The sequence below is a fragment of the Cynocephalus volans genome, chromosome 2 (assembly GCF_027409185.1).
Source record: "Cynocephalus volans isolate mCynVol1 chromosome 2, mCynVol1.pri, whole genome shotgun sequence".
NCBI classification, from domain to species: Eukaryota; Metazoa; Chordata; class Mammalia; order Dermoptera; family Cynocephalidae; genus Cynocephalus; species Cynocephalus volans.
In genome coordinates, this window is record NC_084461.1 from 15,627,241 (window position 1) to 15,652,492 (window position 25,252).

A 25,252-nucleotide genomic window follows, 5' to 3' on the forward strand; every position below is an offset into this window, starting at 1 on the left:
AGACAGTACAAAGCAGTGACAAATATTTGGGCACTAATACTACTATGTATCAGGAACGTCCACTCTGGGCCTGATGCCAATGGCCACATTCCAGCTGGACTTTGACTGACAGGGCTGCCGTAAAGCCCAAGACTACGTCATATCATCCCAGGTAGGAAAACCCTTCCTGATTCTTTCCTATGGGTCAAATTAAAAGAGAAGACAAACCAAGAGTGAGAGAGACAGAGAGTAAGAGAGCACACGTACATGTGAGTGTACAAGCATGAGAGGACCAGCCACTGCCTCATGGACCCCACTCCTCTAAATTCCCTAGACTGTGTTTCCAGAACATTCTAAACTGAGAATGAACCTGGGATGAGACTGAATCTCTTCTGATGGTTGCAAATTCTTCAGGGTCCCACAACCTCAGCCCCAGGACCTCTCAACAGGGTTTGAGGATCAGGGCCAAAAGAGCCCCCGTGGCAGGCAGATTATACTGTCCCCCCAGAGGGAGAGAATGGGCACAACATGCTGCCACTGCAACAAAAAGTCCCCAAACCACAAACTGTGCAGCCAGGTCAGTTTAACCTAGCTGACCTCAAGGTGTAAGCGAAGTCGCACACCAAGTTCCCTTCAGGTGTAAAGGTATTTTTATTTGAAATAATATTTTAATGTTCTGTTTTACATTTTGTGGTTTTTAAAATAACCTTCAGTAAATGGCACAAGCAAGTAGTAATAGACAATTTAATGAAACACTGAAATGGGAAATTGTGATTCTGAAAAAGAACCACAGGGCAAGGGCAAGAGCCTGAATGTATCCATGGCCTGTGTGCCACTTGAGATGGGCTATTTCCCATGGTGGGCCATGTCCCAAGGTGGGCCATTTCCAAGGTGGGTCATGTCCCAAGGTGGGACATCCCCCGAGGTGGGTCATGTCCCAAGCTGGGCCATGTCCCAAGGTGTGCCATTCCCCCAAGGTGGGCCATGTCCCAATGTGGGCCCATCTCCCAAGGTGGGCCGTGTCCCACAGACTCACTGCCATTTTGTGAGGTGATGGCATGTCCATTCTTTACACACGAGGAAACTAAAGCTCAGAAAGATTAAATCATTGGACTGGGCTCATTCAGCTAGAAGCTAGTTCACCTCTTTCCAGAACCCACTACTCCCCGACCACACACACACATACACACACACACACAAGCACATACATACCTCCATGAGCATTTATTTCTACTCCACCTCAGTTCAAAAAACAACTGTGAGAGGTTAAATATCTATTATAATACAGAATAAATACTGAAAACTAAGGAAATTGGGCAAAAGGAAAATAAACTAAGGAAAAGAAGACACAAGTTGATTGAAGGTTAGCCCACAAGAATTCAAGCCATGAACTGAAATGCAAGACAACGGTCACAAATTTAGCTCTGAGATGACCTCTTTAAGATAAGACCCTGAAACCTCATCATTGAGGGAACCCTTCTATCCCAATAGAAGATGACAAACTAACACAGCGAAACCTTCCGTATCTTCTTACCATGGACAGAATAAATCAATAAAACACAGCAAGCCTATAAAATAAGTGCATATCACAGACAACCACCCCAAGCTCACTCCAGGAGCCCAAGAGCCAGAATAATACACTGAACAGCAATACCACCCTGACCTGTTAAAAGTAGACCTCTGGGGATGTTTGTTTTTTAATGTTTTTTACTATTTGCCCAAAAGGAGCTATAAAATAAGAACAAGAAAAATGGTGATTAGAAGTGCTACAGGAGGAAACAAAGCCACCACCTCTAACTCACACTGTTTAAAAACTCACATGGGTTTGCTAGAAGTTGCTACCTTTACCCAACAGGTTTGCATGATCCCTGTTCTCTGAGTGTGCACACATGTGCCGCACACAGTGGCACAAACAACCCTAACAACATTCTCTAATTGAACAAGGGAGACGAAGCTCTCCCTTAGCACAAAGCTCTAGCGGAAAACACATGGCTCTCCTGATAATTCTACCTGCAATTTCCAGCACCATATTAATTCTCCAAGCAAGACAGATAAAGACCCTAATAAACATGCAGGGAATAAGAATAAAAGAATGTGTAATAAGGAAAGATGACAGCTTCTCATCAAGCTCTCCAAACAAGTGGTACGGTGTCTGCGTTTGTACCATCTGACATTAAATACGAACAAGAGAAGAAAATGCCTCAGTCCAACCACAAATTATTCCAGTTCATAATCAGCATATAAACCTGGAATCGAATAGGATCTACATTTGAATTGTGATGTTCCAGTCAGATGATTAGTAAATGGAGGTGAAACTGTTACAAATGACAGTGATATTTTAAAAAGAACCCCACTCATGCATTTGGCTACACCAGAACTTCAAATCTGCTATACCCAAAAGGAATCGACCATTTTGCTAAGTGAAAAATGGGGATTCTTTGGCAAAAGGCATTTCTTTTCCAAAGCTTGGCAAAGGCACAACAGAGGGTTCCAGACTCACCACGTCATGCGTGGTGCTCACACTCTGCAGCCACACAGCAATGAAAACACAACCCAGCTCCACGGGTTATGTCTCCCCGCTCCCCCGGAGTTATGCCTTTTTCTTTCACAGCACTCCTCTTAATTCCCAGTTGTGTGTCTATTTGCTTGTTCGTTTGTTTCCTGTCTGTCCTTCCCTATCCCGAACTACGAGGTTCTGGAAGGAAGTGCCCACCCTCTCCTGTTCGCCAACGTCACCCCAGCACCAGGTCACTGCCAGGCCAATGGCAGGTGCTCAATAAATACTTCTTTTTGTAGTTGCTCATTCAATGTTTGTTGAATAGTTGATTCAATTAACGTAATTAATCATGCACATAATCAATGTAATCATTAATCATGAATTCCCAAAAGCACACTGTCATAACAGTAACAGCTTGCCAAATTGAAAAAAAGAAAGTATGGGGAGCATTAAAACATCTACAGCATTTTTAAATTTTTCTTTGGCAGCTGGCCGGTACAGGGAACCAAACCCTTGACCTTGGTGTTACAACGCCATGCACTGACCAACTGAGCTAACCAGCCAGCTCTTGTTTTCTATGTTTATTTTTTCTACACCATTTTTGAAGACCTTTTAGGAAGCATCAGGTAACATGAATGGCACTTGGATCATAGCTTAGACTAATTTTATTTTTTTGCAGCTGGCTGGTATGGGGATCCAAACCCAGGACCCTGTTGTTATCAGGCTGAGCTCTAACCAACTGAGCTAACCGGCCAGCCATAATTTTATTTCTTTTTTATCAGAAAAACTGGCTTCTGACAACCTATTGCAAGTAAGCCTGCCTCTCCTGACATGCCCCATGCCAAAGCCACGTTGCAATGGTGTGACGGGTCAGGTCAGAGGGTGGTGCCCTGTGGACTCATGCGACCTCATCCTCAGAGGAGTTGCAGCAGACGTGCCTCCCCCAGATCTAAGCAGCTGTGTTTACTGTGAAAGCCACACCAATACAGAATATATATCTGGGCTTCTTTCTAGACATCTGGAAGTTCTTCTAACTAAAAGCTGAAAATCATCACTGACATTCTGAGGATTGTAGCCCAAGAATAGCTGTTTTATCAACAGCCATGCTCATGAATGCCACAGGCATGCGGCAAGCATGTACTGGATCGAGGGCTCATAAGCCTTAAGATAGCCATCTACGTGTACCAGGCAAAACCACACACAGCAGAGATGCCAGAGCAACATCAGAGCTAGAAGCTGGCATGTACACAGAAGCAAAAGTCTCAGTCACGCAGGCATTAATACACAAACATCCTGAACTTTTCAGCTATATTCAGCAATATTCAATGTATACATTTTTTAAATAAATAAAAGCCAAAATTTCTCCTGAAGTCCAATTTCCACCTTGATAAGTGAAAGCTACTGTTCGTTAATACTAGTGAATTAAAAAGAACAGAAAAGCAATTTTTAAACTTTATTTTTCACTTCCACTCAATTATCTTTTAAAATCGATTCTATTAAACTTGGAACTGGAGCCAAAAGTGAAATTTCATTGTCAAATATCTTTAAATACGTAATAAATTGTATAAGAAAAAAGTTACAAGTTTAGCATACCATTTTTTAATAAACTACAATAATAAACTGGTGAAAAGTCTCACACTAAAAATTTCGAACGTTATAGATGACACAACCATACAAGCTGTGGTTTTTAATTTACCCAGAAGGTATATGGAAGTTAAATTCAAAAGGTATGCCAAGAAGATATACATGCATTCCTACAGAGATGAAGAAATAGATGAAGTAAGGTTTTCATCCTACAGTCAATACCTCCAAGATGTACCCATTCAAGTTACAGGAACTCAGCTGCAGGAGGAGTTCCATGCAATGTCCCTCCTGCAGTTTAGGAGCCATATCCTCCATATGCAAAGATGGATTTGGATTTTCTGCAGCTCATGAGCAACTGAGCCCCAGATGAGAGACCATGAAGGCCTCTTCTGAATCAAGGTGGAATTCCCATCAGGGTTCTGGGGCTGCACAGGTTGGCAGCGGTCCCAGTCCTGAGCATCATGCCCCTAATCATGCCCTAATGGACTCCTTTGATCCTTATTTTTGTATTTTGTTTTTATTTCATATGAAAGGCTGAATTTTTTAAGTACTGAGTGCATATACTTTTTTTGTTTGTAGACACTGGTATTATGTATAATAGCTATAGAGGAGTTTGATGAGAAGAGGTCAACAGCACTTTTAGAGAGATTTTATGAACAAAAAAAAGTCCTTAAGTTGTATTATGATAACTAACATAACTACTAAAGCAATCGGATCCATTTTAACAGTCCTGGTGTTGTTTTAGCAAACACAGGTACCACTTTGCAGTCAAGAGCGTATAAAAATGTTTCCTTTGAATAGTAAGTGCATTTTCAGCTGCCAAGAATTCCCCCATGAAGGGTTTTCCAGATGGACTTACCTTCGTCATTTGCAAGAAGCTGCATTACCACTAGGTGGATGTTAAACACCTTGTGTCAAGTAGATGTGGTCAACCACAAGTCATTCCTACTGAGAGCAAGAAAAAGCCCTCGATTGTCTCCTTTAATCAAGGTGACTTTTAACAAACTCCGGCTCATTTGTCACAGGAGCAGAAAAGGACAGTGAAGTCTGAGGCACAGGTCTGAAGCCCACAGTCAGGATCTTTAAAGGGTCTTTGCAGACCATGAGGAGATCTGTCAATACACCCACTCCAGACGCTCGAAAGGCCCCGAAAGATGTGGTGGGATCAACACAGTGAAGTCCCCACACTGAACTGTAAAAATATGATCAGTGTTTCTGGCACTTGGGAGCATTACTATCTTGATTTCCTAAGTGTCATCACACTCACTGTTTCAACACTAACCTGCACATAGTTTAAAAAGGGGTCAGGAGGGACTCTGACACTGTCATGTTGTCACCAGCTCACTGAGGGACCTTGGAACTCAGTTTCTTCATCTATAAAATAGGTAGTTAAACTGGAACCAAGACTCCCTCTCCTTTTATTTCATCATATGGATGCCTACTTTTGAAAGGTCGTAGCTGCTAACAAAACAAACATCATGGTTTACCAGGTCAGAGTTAGTGCAACTTGATCATAAAATAAGTATCTTCCATCAGGTGTTTGCCATACTGAAAATAGGTTATTACTTTCAAAGAACTAGGCAATCCAGGGCCCTAGATGATTTTGTTATGATTCTTCGCTGAAATCTGTTACTACAGAGGCACATTCCTCTCAGTGCTACACAGACTGGTGAAACACAAGCAAAATTGCCAGAGTGGCTTTTTGGAAGCTGACAAGCAGAAACTGGCATGTATGTGGCATTAAGCTCCATACCAAACCTAAAATGAAAATAGCAGTGACATTCCCTCAACTCGATGTAGCTTGGTTAGTGACAAGTTATTTTGTTTTGAATGTTTTGCTAATGAAGCCAAGGTTTGAAGTCTCTCCGCCTTTTGATTCATTTAGGCACAACCTATTCTAGGTTACACAGTGTTACTGTAAAGCCAGGACAGTTGACCGGCCTGACACCCACCCCAAAGGGCCACACCTCAACAAAGCCCCGAGATCCAACCAGGGAAGCCTCACTGCAAAACTCCAGGGGGTGCACCCAAACTGTTTCCCGTGTGAGTGCCCCTTGGAGGCACATGGAAACCTGTGTTCAACTCCATCCAACTAGAGAACGGACTACAAAAATGATACACAGCTTTTATATGGCAAGCAAACGATGAGTCTTAGAAGTATAAGATGCAGAAAGAAACACTTTGGGCTTACCCTGAAGATCTATAGAATGAAAAACAATAACAAAAATAAATCTAGCTGATTCTCTGCTTATTTAAAGACTAGAAATCTGAGTCAATAGTTGGACCAACTACACCAAGTGAGATGGCAAGAATATTGAACAGGTAGGCTGGCAAACTATGATTAATGGGAAAAGAACAAAGTGAGCCGAGGGCACCAGGTGTAAGCTAGCCTCAACCACACATGAGCCACACTTGTGGCTTTGGCAAGTCATCACGTAACTTCTCTGGGCCTCAGTGTCATCTGAAAATGGGCATGTTAGCAATGATACCTACCTCCTCATACACCGTTCTATGTAGGAGTACAAGATAATACAGAGGAACTGCCTAAAACACCTAGTACAGAATAAGCCCTCGACACATCAGTATGATTTATAACTATTATTATTCAGTGGTTTGTCACTATGTCTTCATCATTAGAGCCAAAAGTATCATGAGTGTTAATAAGCTCTAATCTGTGTGCCGTAACATGTTCCCTTGCTCTTCTGGACTCTGAGTACCCTCGGGGAGCCCTGGAGTCTCTCTCAGGGTGGCACTCAGAGCCAGGACATTGGCTGCCATTCCAGACCCCTCCCAGGGAGAGGGGCACTTGCAACCTGTGCCGCCCTGTGGCCTCCTCATTCACAGGGGTGATCTCAGGCAACCTTGAGCAGCGAGTCCCTGTAGAAAACTCAAGGGATCCTGTATTAGTCTGCTTATGTTGCTTATAACAAAATACCTGAGACTGGATGACTTATAAAGAAAAACCACACTTATTGCTTATAGTTTCTGAGGCTGGGAAGTCCAAAGTCCATCTGGTGGTGGTGACAGTGACCCAGGGGTCTCACATTGCAAGGTGGTGGAAGCAGAGAGAGCAGAGACAGACTCTCCTCTTCTTTTAAAGCCCTCAGAACCACGCCCCTGACCACCCTTTTTAATCCATTCACTACTGTATGGTCCTACAATCCAATCACCTCTTCAAGCTCCACCTTTCAATTACCATAACAGGATTTCCCACCCTCTTTACAGTCACAGTGGGGGCTAAGTTTCTAATACATAAAACATGTGGGACACAATTCAAGCTTCAATGAGTTTGGGGGGACATAATTCAATCCACTACAGATCCCTATAGACTTCCTCTTCACTCCCCACTCTCCATCCTCCAAAACGGTCTCCAGACTCCACACCCCCCTCCTGAAGGCCCCTTGAACACTTTCTCTGACAGCACCAATCACATCTGCTCCAGAGGGCATTATAAAATGCCCCAGGCCTGAAAGAGTCCCCAGTCCTCGGACCCGGCACCAAGCCCTTGCAGGGCTGGGCCTGCCTCCTCTCTGGCCTCACCTCCTCCACTCGCAGACACGATCTCCTTGCTCCAGGGGCGAGGAACGCCTCTGGAGGGGCTGCTTCTCGCTGCCCCTAGGACAAACCCCAAGTCCCTTCACGCCACGTGAAACCTTCATGGCTGGCCAGCCTGCTGTGCCTAATCTCCCTCCTTGCCTTACCCATCCCCCAGCCTTCCGCCTCCCCACCCCAACCACATGCCATTCTTGCTGTTCCTTCCGCAGTCCATGCCCCTTCCTCTGGACCTTCGCACGTGAAGCTACCTTGGCTTGGAAAACTCTTTCCCTTGCAAGCCCTGGCAACCCGGCCAACTCCTACTGACCCTTTAGGTCTCAGCTAAAACATCACGTCTTCTAGGTCTCTTGTGACTGCCAGCCACTGTGGCTGTCCCTCCTACATACCCCTGGCATGGCACTGATGAGGACATATTAGAAAGATTCTTTTTCCTGAGTTTCTTCCCCAGATCGTGAGCTCTACGAGGGAGGAAGACACAGCATCCCCAGTGCCTAGTGCAGTGACTTCTACCTGACACGTCCTTGGCAAGCATTTGCTAACTAAATGAGCCGGGGTCATGTCATTCACTGCCACCCCCCTGTACCCTTCATGGTACTCCTTCAGCTGGAAGTCCCTCCTCACTTTTATTTGCCCAAACCACTCCCCACCTACCATTCAAAACTCAGCAGACTTGTGGCCTCTCTGGGGTCGCCGTGTTTAGAGGACCTCTGTTCCCACACTACCAGCCTGGGTCCACGTGACCCATGTTCAAACGAAACTCCAGCTGCTGCTGTACTTGTCATCTCTCCCAAGAGACTTTAAACACCAAGACCCACAGGTGTTGGTGGATCAAATGTTGTAAAAGGAACCAGAGTTATCCTGCCGCCCTTTAGAAGCTGTGGACAACTGCTGAGTCCTCCCAGACCCACTGCCAGTTAAAGGTCAATGTCACATCCAGGTGGCCTGAAGATACCTTAGATTTAGAGTTTGATGCTGAGGGCCCCCCCATTCACCAAATCACGCTCTGCTTGTTTCTTTTTTAAATTTTCACAAAATAAAATGCTGTAATGAAATGCCATTCTTATGCTAATAAGACTAGTTAGAACCACATGTACCTTATCATGAATATTCTACCTAGTTAAAATTTCAAAATCTGGATATGTATTACTCAGCAATAAATTACCCTGATGCCAATTTTTAATTTAAAATCTACAAAGTGCCGCAATTGGATTGGGTAGGACTTCTCATGACTGCATAGTTAGTATTTGGGGAAGAAAATGGGAAAAGAGCAGAATTATCCTCCTCCAGAGAGATAAACCGAGGACTTGCATTCCTACTTCCCCCTCTAATTATGGGAACAGTGAGAGAGTGGATTGAAAACCTTAGAAGTGTCACTGCAGATTCACCCACTCAACTATTGAGCACCTGCTGTGTGCCATGGTGCTGGAGATACACAGCTGAAGCAATAGACTGGTCCCTGCCCTCCTGCAGGCAGCATTTGAGCAGGTAGGGGACAGACCTGTGATGAGGCAGGGCACACTGAACTCACGTATCTTTCTCCTTCTCCTTCCCCAAACCATGCCAGAATAAAAGTAAAATAATAAAGAAGGTACGCACACATGAGATAAAAAGACAGCAGGAAAGGAGTCCACAACAGACATGTCAACAAATTTCTGGAAGACAGAGAGTAAGCTCAAGAGTGACAACTGAACCGGCAGTGTAAAGAATACCACCACCTACATGCATGCAAAGGGAATGCCGTTCAAAAGCGGGCGCACCTGTCATGCAGACCCCAGACAAGCTCAGGAGCAGAAGGCATCGGGAGCAGGCAGGGGCTGAGGGTACGTCTGGAAATAGGAGGATTGCGTGAAAATCTGTACAATGCACAGTTAGAACTTCAGATCTCAACACCACCCGCCTCCTGCAGGGTCAGGAGAGAGGACTCTTCATCCACCCCTGATAGAAATGGTGGGTTGTTCCCTGAGGAAATTAAAGCAGAGAGACTTCAGCTTTGGGGGGTACCAGCACAGAAGAGAGCAGGGGTGAGGAACCAGACTGAAAGCGGGGGACTGTCCACTTTAGCATCCTGAATGGGAACCCCCTCCCCTTCGCCACCTCCCTCTATCAGTTCCTAGCACACTAGGGTCAGGCTTCTACTCCCCACCCCCACTGGAGACATCACCACATCCTGGAGATGTCAACATGTCCCGGACACTGGGCAAGCAGACCCTCCATCAATGGGGTGGAGCCTCATCTGATGACCTGCAATGAATCCCATGGAGTGGTTACACCTCACCCCTACACACAGCACTCCATTTAGCTATTTAAGGAAAGCCTCCAACATCTAACAGAGCACAGAACACACGGAAGTAAGGAACTCCGAACGAACATAAGAAAATCTTGCATAATTATCCTGAATATTCTCAAGGAAGAGAAAAATCCAAGAACCAAAACAAGATGCATTATAAAAGGAAAAATCAAAAATGGAAAAAAAAAATTTAAACTACTAAAAATGAGGCCATAAATTTTAAGTCAATAGAATGACTGAAAGTTAAAGGAGTCCCTCCAAAAGGAGAACAGAAAACAGAGATGAAAATAAGAACAAAAACTGAGAAAATTAGGAGCGATCCAAGAGTCTGATGCTTGACTGATAAGATTTCCAGAGAGAAAAGAAAAGAGAGGAAAAAATTATAAAAAAAAATACTGTAAGAAAATTTTGCAGAACTGAAGGACATAAGTTTCCAGATGAGAAGATTCATAAAACCTGGAACAATGAATTTAAAAAAGACCAATGGAGACCTATCATTACAAAATATCATGATATCAAGGATAAAGAGAAGATGCTGGAAGCTTCCAGAGAGGAAAAAACAGATCATCTGCATGAGATCGGCATTGGGAGAGCTTCCGCCTTGTGTTCAAAAGCAACACTGGAAGCCTGCGAGTAGGGAGGCAGTGCTTCAAGTTCTAAGGGAAAATTATTCCCTGGCCAGAATTCTAAATCAGGCCAAACTAGCAATCCAAGGCAAGGGTGGGATAAAGATACTTTCTGCACATGAGTTCTCAAAGCATGTAACTCCTTTTTACTCTCTCAGAGCTGGAGAATGTGTTCTCCCAATACACAGGAGTGCACCAAGGAAGTATTCTGTAGCAGAGGAAAAGCAAACAGAAATAAAGGACACAGAACAAATGTAAGAAAACCATCAACTACCATGAATGTTCTCAAGGAGGACAAATGGGGCCTCCCTTTGCAGGATGCTGCCTTCTTCCTGACCCCTGTTTTCAGCCCAGTAACAGAGGCTCCAACACAGGACAGAAGGAGCGGGATGACGATACCGATTTCCTATGTGGACCATCAGACAAGACCAGGACAGGAGGATGAGGACTCTGAGAGGAATGGCTCCAGGGGAAAGAAGAGAGAAACCGATGTGTCCGCCTGATATGTTTCACCTTTATTAAAAAGTTTTCCAGATATGTTGGAGAGTTAAAAAGATCAAATAGAAAAATTGCTAAGAGTAACAGCAAAATAAAGTTATACAAGAAAGGAAATGTAAACATGATAGTCTACTTAGCTCATGTATGAACAATATTTACATAGTCATAATGTTTTAACCAAAATCTGTGATATAATTACAGTAGAAGAGGGATGGGAAGAGTTGATGTGAATTGGAGTGCGAGGAAGAAATTAACGTCTTAGATTGCTAAATTAAGAAACGGCATTTTAAGAATATTATTTAGAAAAGTCTATATTGAGCTAAGAGTATAACATTAACAATAGTTGTCCCGAGAAAAAAGACTGGGAAACTGGGTGAGGTGGGGCAAGAGATTGCTGCATTTTTATTAGAAGTCAAGTGGAATTAATTGATATAAAAGATGTGTTTGTGTAGTAGAAAGACTGACTTTCACGTGCAGGATTCTCCATATCATTTACTACATATTCTGTCATTGCAGTTTTAATCTTTTTTTTTTTTTGAACCAAGTGGTACTGAGAAGAGTTTTAATAAGTTTCTAAGAGCTGGAAAACAAATACACAGAAAAAATAAACAACATACCTTCAAATTGTACCAAGTTCCATGAAGAACATAAGCAGATCTGAAATTGAAATTAACAGGCAAGACCTAGACAGACTGGCCTGGATGACCTTACTGAGAAGGTGTCTGGGGACCTGATGAGAAGATGGAAACGGCAGGGCCTCAGAGGCAGGAGGGAGTGGGCTCAGTGGCAAGGGACACTGGCAACAGCAAGGTGGCTTTGTGAGTGAGCGGGAAGAGGGGTCAGTTGATATGGGCTCCCCGACATCCTCTTCAATAAAGGCACCATGCACACCAGCCCGACAGCCCAAGTCCTCCGCAGTGCAGCAGAGGGCCCCTTAAAGACAACATGTCGTTTCCCCACATGCTCAGGTCACCCAGGCTGCACCCCAACTGCACACTTTCTATGCACCACTGTACCCCTAAAGTAGTATGATCATCTAGGAATAGGCGAGAGTGCACAGGACATTTTACCTATAGACAAAGGGCCATCCCCAGGTCAAAACGACAAACACAAAAGAGAACTGAAATACGATGAAACTGGGCTGCTTGACAACTCAGAGAAATGCACACCCTGTCTTTGTAATTAACGCCTGAAACGGAAAACAAAGGTAGCGAAGCGGTGGAGGGACGAAGCCGTGGTGGTGCCGAAATCTTACTCGGAAAAAACGAATTAACTTCTTTCTCTAAAGCAATAGAGATAGCAAGCTATGTGGGAGCAAGCTGATGTGATAATTTGAGTAGTAAGTTAACTTTGTCCTGTAGGAGACACAAGAGAGAAGTCATACAGAATTACGCCCTAATTGTACACTGCAACCGCCCCTTGTACCACAGTCCAGTTTACTGGGGGAAAACATAAAGAAGCCACATCCTGTCATCTTGGGGCAAGTTACTTAAGTGACCTAAGCCCCAACATACCCCTGTGTCAAATGGGACAATGATACTTTGCTGTGTAGTGTGAGAATTAAATAAGATAACTCTGAGCTATGGGTTGAATGTGTCCCCCTAAACTTCATGTATTGGAAACTTGACTCCCATTGTGACAGTGTTAAGAGGGTGGGAAATTATGGTAATTATGGTAATTGAAAGGTGGGGCCTTTAAGAGATGATTAGATTCCAAAGACCATGCCCTAGTGAATGGATTGATCCATTCATGGAGTAATGGGTTGATGGTTTAATGGGTGGTCAAGGGCATGGTTGTGATGGCATTATAAGGACAGTTAGTGAGCAGGTTAGCCTCTCTCTTGCTCAGCCCATTCTTGCCATGTGACACTCTGGCTGCTGCGAAAGAAGGCCCTCACCATATGCGCCCCCTGGACCTTGGACTTCCCAGCCTCCAAACTTATGCAGTTTCAGGTATTCTGTCATAAGCAACAGAAACAGACTAAAACACTCCACCAAGTGCCCAGCAAAGTAGAAGCTTGATAAATGGTCACTGCTGTGATCAGTGATGACTGCAGAAACCAAGAAGTGAAATTATACAAGGCCACAGAAATTTCCACAAAACCTGTCAAAAGAGGACTGGCTCATTATACAATAGCCAAATTGGTTTATCTAGAAACCCAGTGAACCCACATGGCCACAACTTAAGGGAGCTCTTGCATCACCTGAGTTTATCTTTCAAGCGAAAGGTGCCATCAGTGTCCAGGAAGAGAGTGTCCAGGCCGGGCCCACTGCCTGTCAGGGAATGGAGCTCTCCCCCCAGTTCTAAGATTACTATCAGGAGCATGGAGGTGGCCAAATCTCACCCAACATGTTTTCAGTTAGCTGTTGTCATCTGAAACAAAATCTTTCCAAATAAACTGAAATCGAAATCGGCAGAGAACAAAGATCACTGTACTGAATCATTCTGCAAAATGTTTGAAAATACTTGAGTTGCCTGCTTCTAAAAGCACATCTATAATGATATATGAATATCACAAGCTCACTTTATCTTGAGCAAATCAGGAATTTCCCGTAAGATATTTACTGTTAAACTAATACAGCACAGGTATGATCAAATGCTAAATTTAGTACTATACCATTAAAAAATGCACCTTGAAAAAGATTTCATCTAAGCAGACAAAGATGAACAGACAGGAGCCTGATACAAAATGTATTCGCTGAAGGAACGGCCAGACATAAATAAAGCCAAGAAAGCAGTGTAATCTAGTGGTTTTCCCCCCATCATTTGTGCTTTGCTGATAGCCTTCCCCACTAATGCTATAGCCAGTCTCTGCCAGCACCTCGTCCTGCCTCGACCTCCTCAATTCCAGTAGACTGTCATCTTCCCCCTTCAGATAGAAATCGGACACCATGGGGTAAGCACATAATCTGCCACTTCAGCCACAGGAGCACCCATCTCCCCCCTTGTTCTCAGGTATAAGTCTCCCCCCAGAGTCACATTGTCATTTATCCCATCTTCTGTGTCACCAACCTTGCCTCTCCATTGCTCCCTGCCCCACAGGTTCCAGTGTACCTGGAGAATGGCCCAAGCATGGGGGGTTAGGACTCTGCAGAGGAACACAAACAGAAACGCAGCTGCAATGCATCTTGACATTCAAAACAGGGTACTTCATTGGGTACGAAGGCCAGGGCAGTAGAGAGAGTGACTTTTAATCCTTTTGGGTTACTATAACAAAAACACCATAAATTTGGTAGCTTATAAGTAACACAAATTTATTCCTTACAATTCTAGGGGCTGGAAAATACAAGATCAAGGTACGTACAGATTTGGTGTCTGGGAAAAGCTTGCTCTCTGCTTCACTGAGAGTGGCACCTTCTCAATGTGTCGTCACATGGTGGAAGAGGTGAACAAGCTCCCTCAGGCCTCTTTTATAAGGGTCCTAATCCCATTCATGAGGCTGCACCCTCATGACCTAATCACCTCCTAAAGGCCCCACCTCTTAAAACTACTGCACTGGGAATGAGGTCTCAACATATGGAGATTTTGGAGAGACACAAATATTTCAGACACTGGCACAGAGAAAGGATTTCCTGAACTTCTTCACTCCATTGGCCAAGTCAGCAACTAGCTTGAGCGCCACGTCACAGAGGAGCCTGGGAATGTGGAGGAGGCAGCCCTGTCCTCCACTGAGCCACTGCTGCAGCGAGCAGACAGTGACACAGAGGAAGGGATACAGAATCCTGCCCTTGCGGTGTGATTTTCCCAAATTTCCCAAGTTTCTGCCAGACCCCTACAGAATCTGCTCCAACTAAAGCCAATAAGGAGCAGTTGCAAGTCCAGAGCTAACGACTTCAGAACAACTCTGTCCTGGGGCTCCCAGATGCTGTCAGTTTCCCTCATGAGAGGCTCCTTCTGGTCACCCACCTTGGCAATGTCTGTCTCCTCAACACCCTCTCCCTGTTCTTCTCTCATATTCCCCAACAAATGCTCCCCGGGAAATGACACACCCCCAAGGCTGCAACAACAAATCCCCAACACACCCAGTGCTGTACTGCAGCTCCCCCTGCACACTGAGCATCAGGCCATGCATCTAACCCTGTAGTAACTTAGGTGGGTAATTAACTTGATGCGCTATGAACACATCGATGTCAACACCCACCAAACTGGGCATATCACCCTCCTCCCCCAGAGCCCCAACCTGCTGCAACCTCAGTGACCCTCATATTGGTTAATGACAGTTACAGCCACTCCTCATTCACCTTCATAGCTTGACCCTTCCCCCTCTACCCCCCACCAAATCATTCAACCCTCCAAAGTTTTCTTCCAGAGTCTCCCCTGAATCCATCTCCTCTTCCTCATCCCCACTGCCACTGCTTAACTTCAGCCTTTCCACACCACCACATGATCCTACAACAGTGTCTTAACTGGTCCCCAGCCCAGGCTCTTGCTATCCTAATTCATCCTGAGGGGCTGATGGAAAGTCAACAAGCAAAATGTGGCAGAGTTGTAGCATGAGGTTCTAAACTACACTAACGCTGTCTCTCCCTTGCTCACCCAGCTCCAGCCACCATGGCCCTCTTGCTGTTCCACAAACACCCCAAGCCCACTCCCACCCCAGGGCCTTTGCCTGTGCCATTTCCTCTTACTGGAACACTCCACCCCAGAATTATCTGCTTAGATCATTCCCTGACTTGTTCTTCAGGTGTCTGCTCAAGGTCACTTCCTGAAAGGCCAGCACCAGCCAGTCCAGCGAAGTAGCACCTCCCTGTCACTCTGTGTCCTTTGTGCTATAGTTTTTCTTCACAACATGTAGCTCCTCCAAGTCCACTGTATATTTGTTTGTCTTTTTCTATCACTTTCACCATGGAATATAAGCTCCATGAGAACAGGGTTCTTTTTTATCATTATTATTATTATTGAAACATCATTGATTACACATACTTGTGGGTTACAGAGTTGACTATCAATACTTGTGTACAATACGGGATGATAAAATCAGGAAAATTAGCATATTCATCATTACAAAACATAATCAAGAACAAGGATCTTATCTTTTTCTCCACTGTTATATTCCTAGCACCTAAAACAGCATCAGCATATATTAGGTACTCAAATTGGCCCCAGTCTTCTCTTCTGACCTCACCTCTAGATATTCACCCAAGCACATAAAACTACCCATTCCTCCACTCTGCTCTCACTATTTATTATTATTATTAATTTATTTACTGTGAGTGAGTGTCCATGCTCATGAATTAACTAAGCACCAAGAACATACAAGGGTACTTCAAATAGTTCATGGAAAGATTTGTATTATCTTTTAATTCCATTTTTCCACAAATTTTCTGACATACTCTCGTGATAGCTACTCAATATATATATTAGCTTCTTTGGCTTTTACATACTGACCATCCTGTCTGCTCCCCAGTCCCCATAACCCCTCATTTACTGCCTAAGGAAATCCTACTGGTTCTCCGTGGCCTGTGTGTCAGTTTAGCACTTACAGCACAACCTGTATTAGAATTATTTACTTACTAATCTGTTTCTCTCACCAGGGATCAGAATGTGTCTGAGTCATCATTACATTCCCAGCAGCTAGTAATAACATATCTCACTTATTTGTACTCATTCAGATCAGTCGGGCAGCTTAAAAACATTCAGACACAACAGGGTAAAAAAAAAAAAAAAGAAAGAAAAAATACAAAAATGAAGGTGAGGTACAGTTACTACCCAAATAGCATAACCATAAAATAGTACAAAATCACTAAAGATGAGTTAAAAGTTGTCCCTGAGCTTTGTAGGTGTTACAGCACAGAGGAAAATCTGATGAACTTCAAGAATAAGCATTAATCTGGTAAAAACAGCCCCATTTCTTAGGTCTTCACCCAGCATTTCCTAGTGCTGAGGTACCAAGTCTGAGAGAACAGTCTTACACAAGAACTCACGAAAGAGCAGCTGCACCTAAAGCCACAAGGTCACTGCCCAAGAAACATTTGCTGAATGCAGAATACAAAAAATGTCCACAACCATTTTCAATGAACTGAGTCCTCTTTCTTTTGTGAGACTCTTCTTAAACTAGCCCCACCCTATCCAGGCAAGGGGAATGTTCTCCAATGCAGCTCAGTTTAGCAAACCCTTTTTCAGCATCTACGTTTCAGATCCTATGCTGGCCCAGACATCCAAGATTAATTCTGTGCTCCCCAAAACATAGCCTCAGTGTGAGTCAGGTGAGTCTCCCCACTCTGACAACATCCAGTCTCATCCCCCATTTATTCCTGGGTTTGTCCTATGTGAAAAGTACTACCATTTAACCTTGCTTTTAAAATTATACTCTTTCTTCTAGGCCTGTGCTAGACGTCACACAGAGCTTTCATTAACCATTCCAAATCCGCGGAACCCCACTTTTCCTGAACTATAGGGCCCGAGACTGTGTCATGCAATTAAGAACTGTGATGTACTGTCTCACTAAATTCATTGAACCAGCCATGTCTCCTAAACCAGAGGGTAAACTCTCGAAGCCAAGTTCAGACCTCAGACTTCTGGTATACCCTCTGGGCCCAGCACCATGTTGGGCACGGAGCAGACACTCATCCCTGGCTGCTGACTAGCTGGACAGAATAGCAGTAAGGCAAGGAACTTGGACTGGACTGGTTAACTAAAAAGATTCCTATTAATGTAGAGACAACCCTCTCCCAACAGAACTATTTTCACTCTATGCTAGAATCATTAAATGTAATTCTATAATATTAGAAAATGTAAACCCTAATTGTCTCCTATTGCTCTTTAGAGCAATGGAGGAGAAAAACACTGCATTTATGGAAAATGGGCATGACATCATGACCCAGCCCCATGACTACTATATAGGACTGTGTTGCCTAATACGGTAGCCATTAAGCTACATGCAGCTATTTAAATTTATATTTAAATTAAATAAAAGTAAAAATACATTTCTTGAGTCACACGAGCTGTTTCATATGCTCAACAGCCACAAGAAGCTGCGGGCTACTGTTCCAGATGGTGAAATGCAGAACATTTCCATCGCTGCAAATATTCTATTAAACAGTACAGTTCAACATCATTTTTGGTTGGTCAATTAACTTCTATAGACCTCAGTTTCCTCTTTTGTAAAATGGGGACAACATGCCCCTCACTGGGTTGCCGTGAAATTTAAATGAGACGTTAAATATGTACATCCTTTATAACAATCTTAGTAGTTAAAGTTTGACAAACTATAAAAAATATATAGTTACACATGTAGTTATAGTTTGACAAACTACAAAAATTATAGTTATGTATACTTAGTTATAGTTTGACGAGAACATAAAACTCAGCAATAGTAGTAGCTGCCAAAGGGAGTTACTGTCAACAGGAATAAAGAAATTCTATCTTAGGCTATGTGACTAGCAGGACACTGTCCAGGAGGAGGGGAGAGAGGACACACTGGTCAGTCCATCTCAGGAATGCTGCATGCAAGGAGAACACAGATAATCTGAAGCATGTCCAAAAGAGGCTGCAAACCACAGAGAACAGTGCATGGAAGGAGCCCAAGATTTCCCAGCTGGGAAAAAGAAGACTCAGGGAAACCGAGAACAGATGAATCTTGAAACAGACAAAAGATTGTCCTGGGGAGGGGCCTGCATCCTAGACAGCTGCAGAGATAACCAAGAGGTGGCCTTAACTGGCCTACTAGTTAGGAGTTGCCCAACGATGGAAATGCTGCCTTATGGAGAAGAGAGCTCATAACCCCAGAAAGTGCTCAAACGCAGTGGTTCTCAAATTTGAGCGTGGATCAAATCACTTGGAGGGCTGGAGAAAACCCAGATGTCTTGGCCCCCCTCCAGAGATTCCAGTTCAGTAGCTGTGGGTGGGGCCCATGAATTTGCATCTCTAACAAGTACCTGAGTGATGTTGATGCCGGTCCAGGACCACACTTGAGGGGCACTGCTCCAACGCAACCAGGAAGAACCCGTCCATCCATGCTGGCAGCCAAGGCACACTTGATGCCAAGTGGGAGGTCGGACCCTGCAACCTTCCAAACCAACTTTAGAAAACAGTGCTCCAGGGGCCAGCCTGTGGCTCACTTGGGAGAGTGTGGTGCTGATAACACCAAGGCCACGGGTTCGGATCCTTTACAGGGATGGCTAGTTAGCTCACTTGGGAGAGCGTGGTGCTGACAACACCAAGCCAAGGGTTAAGATCCCCTTACCGGTCATCTTTAAAAAAAAAAAAGAAAAAGAAAGAAAGAAAACAGTACTCCAAAGACTGTCAGTGGGTCTCACTGGCATTCCAGACTGCACAATGCCCAGCCTGAGATGCCTTGAAAGTCAGAGTGTCCAAGGTCGCCTCCTGCCAGGTATGTCCCTGTGTAGTCACCTCAGGCAAATCACTTTCTTGCAGTTTTAATAGATATACAAATAGAAGGTAATGTCACCATGCGATGGCAAGTGATCTGAGAAAAAAAATGCCTATGCATAGACTTTTCTGTATGCCGTGGTCTCCAGCAATGGGTTCAAAACCAAATCACATCAGAGTGCCTTGCTAGGCTGCAGGGGCAATATGCCCCCAAAGAGTGTCTGTGTCGTAATCATTACACTGCAGTACTATGGCCAACAAGAAGACTTAGAAGATGGGCATTTTGCTCCATCCCTTGTTATCCAAGGCAACCATCACATGGGCCACAAAAAACACAGATCAGAGCTTCCCTCACCAAAAACAGACATGTCACACAAAGATTTGTGTCTGAGTTTTTCCAATAGCTTTATTCACAATAGTCAAACCTGGAAACTACCCAAGTGAACATCAACCAGCAAATGGACAAATTGTGATATATCCCCAAAGTGGCATACTCCTCAGCAATAAAAAGGAATAACTGATATGCAAAACAGAGATGAATCTCAAAACTTTATGTTGATTAAACAAAGCCAGACACAAAAGACATCATACTGTATGATATCATTTATATGAAACTCTAGGAAAGACAAATCTAACCTATAGTGACGGAAGCAGATCAGTCTCCAGGGGTGGGCACTAACAGCAAAGGAACTCAAAGAAACCTTCTGGGGTAATGGAATATTCTCGACCTTGATTGTCATTGTAGTTACATAGGTATATACATTTGACTACATTTAGAGTGTTTGCAATTTATTGACAGTAAGGTGCAAAAAACTTGATCTTTAAAAACAAAAATAAAGCAGTATTTTTCATTTTATTGGGTGCATTCTATTTCATGTTGTGCTTAAAATTGTAACATTGGTTGCCTCTGGGAAGCAACTGGGTAGCCAGGGACAGGCACAGGAAAGAGATTTTCAAAATGTATACCCTTTTGTACTTTTAAACTTTTGAACTGTGAGGCTATATTAGTTATTTTTTTAAATAAATAAAATTTAAAATAAAAATAAAGAATTTTTAAAACGTGTTAGTCATTGGTAAAATAAGAGAAATAACATGGTCTGAGGCCCCTGACAACCACAAGACTATTGGACTGTCGCCCAATCTGTTTCAGTTGTGGAAACCCTGCTTTTTGAGACAAGCGCTATATGTGGTCTATATTTTATCAAACTCCTCTGAGTGAGTACCATTTTTTTTTAGCTGTTTTTGTATTTTAGTATTTTTCATAAAATATAGCATAGATAAGAATGCATACATATGTGTGTGTATGACTCAAAGATATTTTTTATTTTCTTTGTGGTTTTATCTCCTGTGTGTATCCCTAATCAATACTGTTTGGTTTTGCACATTCTAAACATTTTTTTAAACTAAATCATTCTGCATATATTCTTTTGTGCATCTTTTACCCAAAATTACATTTGTGAAATTCTTCCATATTGTTGCCTATAGCTGTGGCTCATTTTCATTGACATGTAGTACCCTATGGCACCACAATTTACTTATCTATTAAAATATTTATGGACACTTTTCTAAGGCATTTTTGTCCCTCTTGCCTATAGAAAAAAACAAGTCCAAACACTTAGCACAGCACTGGAGGCAACCACTGTTGCCCGAAAGTGTCCCCAAACCACCTAGGCACCCTTATCTCCCTCTACTTTTCTCTACCAATCCATGCTGCCATTACACCTATTCACCTGCATTGTGGTTGAAATATTAAGCACACCTTCAAGATGCTGCTCTTTTGTTCATTTTATTCCTTAGGGCTGGAATGCTATTCACCATATACTGGATCTACCCAAATCATTCCTGTCCATCAAGGTCTGGTTCAAGCATGATCTCTTCACGAAGACCCCACAATCTCTTCCATCCACAGTGCCACTGACCGCTCCCCCAAAAGTGTATCAATACAAGTCTCCTTTCCTGACTCTTCTACTGCTCTTGCGTCATGCAGCCTTGAGTTATACCATTTGATATGGCCAAGTCTCAGTTTCTGTCCTTTGAGTGCATAGCACCAAAATCTTGCAGATAATTAATGAGCAAGTGATAAATGTTGAAGCTTTTGAGATGAACTCAAAATCCTGAAAGCCACTACTAGTACCAGGTACTAAATCATTCAAAAAAAATATGTTTAATAAGTCAATTTCCACAAAAATGAAATAATAGTAATTAAAGTGAAAACACCACCACTATTGCTTAAAACAGAGTTGGGTTCCTCATATTTCTGACATTGATCCTTTAGTTTTTCTCAGAAAATACAGTGCTTTAGAGTTCTTGGGACACAATACATCAGGGCATCACATAATTTAAGATCATTTGAGAAGAAGTACACTATTTAAAGAAAACTTAATATCCTTGAAAAGCATTTTAATTCAATTCTATACCCCACAAATATGTATATCAATTATGTTAAGATAAAAAAAGAAAAAAAAATTATTTTAACCTCTAAGCAACAAATAAAGGAGGAAAAACTTCAAAATGTTAAAGAAATTAATAAATAGGTCATAAATCCCAATAGATTATAACACAAAAGCAACAAGGATTGCAGAATTTAAAGAGCAGTACTATTATAATTCTGTCAAAGAAAATATAAGCATAAAATGCAGATACTGCAAACAGGGAAAGAAATAAAATAGAAAAGGAGAAGGCTATAACTAAAATGCCTGGCCATTATCTGCCTCTCCATCAGAGTCATAAATAAAATAGATGAAACATCACTCCTGAATAATACCAACTATACCTTTCAGTAGGTATTGTTAAAAAATACATCACAGAAAAAATTTTTGCAACTCATATTCCAGAAATGAGGCTAAAGTCTAATATAAAAAGAGTTCCTACAAATTAATAAGAAAAAGGCCAATGATCCAATTGGAAAAATAGAAAAGGGTTATTTATAAATATACAATGCAGAGAAAAGATAATTATAGTGGCTCTGAACATAAGAAAAAAATGCTCAATCTCAGAGAAATGTAAATTAAAACCATACTGGGATACCCTTTTTCACTTATCAGATTTGCAAGATGAAAAAGTTTCAGAAAATACTCTTGGCAAGGACATAGACAAACAGGTAGTCACACACATTACTGGTGGGAATATTAATTGGTAGAATCCCAAGGAAGTGCAATATGGTGATATCCATCAAAACTACAAGTGCACATCCCCTCTAACCCAGCAATTCCACTTCTGGGAGTTCATCTTACAAAAATACTAGCATAGGGCTGGCCCCTGGCTCACTTGAGAGAGTGCGGTGCTGATAACACCAAGGCCATGGGTTCAGATCCTATATAGGGATGACCGGTTCGCTCACTGGCTGAGCATGGTGCTGACAACACCAAGCCAAGGGTTAAGATCCCTTTACCGGTCATCTTTAAAAAAAAAAAAAAAAAAAAAAAACCCCAAAATACTAGCATATATGCAAAATGATGTACATATAAGGACATTAGCTATAACACTGAAATAGCAAAAGCCTGGAAACAACCTTAGTGTCTTATTAGGAGACAGGTTAAATAATCTCAGATGTACTTACAACGGAATTCTATGCAGCTGAAAGGAATAAGGAAGTGATCCCCAAAATACAGTAAGAACAGGAATAACTCATGGTATTGCACAGTTTTCATAGAATATTGTGTATTTGCTGAAATATGAACTATCTGGAAAGATACAAAGGAAACTAGTAACTTTGGTTGCCTCTGGGAGGAAACTGGGTAGCCAGAGACTGGCACAGGAAAAATATTTTCAAAATGTTTACCTCTTTGTTTTAAACTTTTGAACTGTGAGACTGTATTAGTAATTTTTTTAAATAAATAAAATGTAAAATTAAGAAAGAAAAATTTAAAGACATATCCCTCATTGGTAAAATGAGAGAAACTCAGCTCTAAGACTACTGAACTGTTTTTTAAAAGAACTTTAAAACATGTTCCAAAAAACATGTCTTAAAAAGAATGTCGAAACTTTAGTGAGACCCAGCCCTAAGACTACTGGACGGTCGCCCAATCTAGACCAACACAATATATCCTCCTTATTTGAGAGCTCATGTAACTTCATAATAGGATAAAGAGATTTGGAATAAACTCTAGAAGCACAGATAGCTAAGAGACCCAAAGTAAAGTTAATTCGCATTTAGGGACCTTGAAAAGATACAGTTTGTTTTAAGAGAAAGCCAGGACTAATACCAATCTGCAAAAAAGTCTTCACATTGCTCAGGTTAACCTAGAAAATGACAGGCTATCTGTTTGGGATATTTATTTCCCAACTTTAAGGTTAAGAAATTCGCATCCTCCCTCCCTTCTCCCTCCCCCCAGGTTTTGGTGATGGGGAGCAATAATCAGCCACAATGTATATCGACAAAATAAAATTAAAAAAATAAATAAATTTAAAAAAAAAAAAGAAATTCGCATCCTGTACAAGGTGTGTTACTGAAGCCTGCTTTTTCTGCGTTGTGTGGGTCACGTTTGTTATGAGGACACTTAGCAAACAAAGAAGACTTTTCTCCGCCCTCAGACTGGTAACAGATGACAGGGCACGTCCTTCAAATGAAGGAGCCAGACATTTCCTCGTCTTTACCAGGGAAGAGCGCTTTTTGGAAAGACAAACCTGTTGCTCAGGGCTATTAAGAGAACATTCCCGTGTATTCTCTCTGTATTTCTCCTAAACACATGACTGTTTTCCACCCTGTGCACATCTGGGGGGCGGGGTGCTATGTGCATAATCCACCTGTTTGTTTGCCTCCTGTCTTCTCATCAGGGAGCAAAGACAGTAGACCCAACCCTCTAGGGCAAGGAAAAACAAGCCATTCGGTGCCCATCTCAGGTGGCTGATGAAGGCGGCTCAGTCTTGAGCATGTACCTAAGCTGGTCCAGATATGCCCGCTGGGGGTGCGAGAACGAGTAAAAGTTCAAGCACATTTACTCCAGCACGCTTGGACGAGCAGGTCCAGACCTGTGAGTTTCAGAAAGCAAGGGCCGAAGCTGTCGAGCACGCTAGGGACACCTGTAGGGACAGGTGCACGGGGGTCAGCCGACCACCTCGCCTCCGAGGCTGGATAAACCCACGGTGGATGACAACTGTTTACAGGGAAGTGCGTCTGGAGCAAAGTCGAAGTGGGTGTCTACCTGTTCGAGACAGGTGGCCGAGACAGTGGGGCAGGGCTGACACTTCCCCCCCCCCGCAGCGCCCAGCACGCACCCCCCACCCCGAGCGCCCCCTGCGCGCGTCCCAAGGTCACCGCCCTCCTGGGCGCCTCCACCCAGCCCGAGCTCTCACCAGAACAGCAGGTTGGCACCGACGAAGCCGAGCAGGCTGCGCAGCGGCCTCTCCCAGCTCAGGAGCTCGTCGGCGCGGCAGCCCAGCCACAGCACAGGCTCCCCGAACAGCCAGGTCGCGGCGGCGGCCACCCGATCCGCGGCCTCCTCCACCTGCCGCTCCGCGACGGCCGCAGGCGCTTCCTCCCGCTCCTGCTCCTCCGGGAGAGCCCGGGGCGGCGGCTCCCCGGCAGCCGGAGCCGGGCATCCTTCCGCAGCGTGCTCCCGGGGCGCCGGGCTCGCCATCTTCGGCGGCGCTTCCAGGCAGGGACGGGGACGCGCGCGGCGCGCCGGGGTGTCGGCGGCGGGCGGTGCAGGTCCCGGCGCCGGGCGCGCACCGTGGGGCGCCGGCCGCTGGGGGCCTTGTGACTTCACCGTGGGCCGCGGCGGGGGCGCCGCCCGAGGGAAGTGGGTGCGGCCAAGCGCGCGCAGGGGCGGGGCCGGGGCGCCGGGGGGCGGGGCGGCATCCCGCGCGCGGTGGGTGCGAGCGGGCGGCGTCGCCGGCGGGCTCGGTCCCGCTGGATGGCCTCGCCAAGGGACCGAGGGGAAGTGACCCTCTCCT

The 25,252-nt window shown here is 43.8% G+C and overlaps 1 protein-coding gene across 2 annotated transcripts in view; it reads right to left on the minus strand.

The window, feature by feature from the left end:
• RETREG1 (reticulophagy regulator 1) overlaps positions 1–24,956 on the minus strand; it is a 136,520-nt gene extending 111,564 nt beyond the window's left edge. For both annotated transcript variants that reach the window (XR_010022598.1, XM_063085430.1), the window contains exon 1: positions 24,653–24,956. Coding sequence is in view for 1 of the 2 variants with exons in the window: in XM_063085430.1 (XP_062941500.1) it covers positions 24,653–24,936 (284 nt within the window). In the remaining variant the exon portion in view is untranslated. The remainder of the gene's footprint in view (positions 1–24,652) is intronic.
• Between the last annotated feature and the right edge of the window lie 296 nt (positions 24,957–25,252).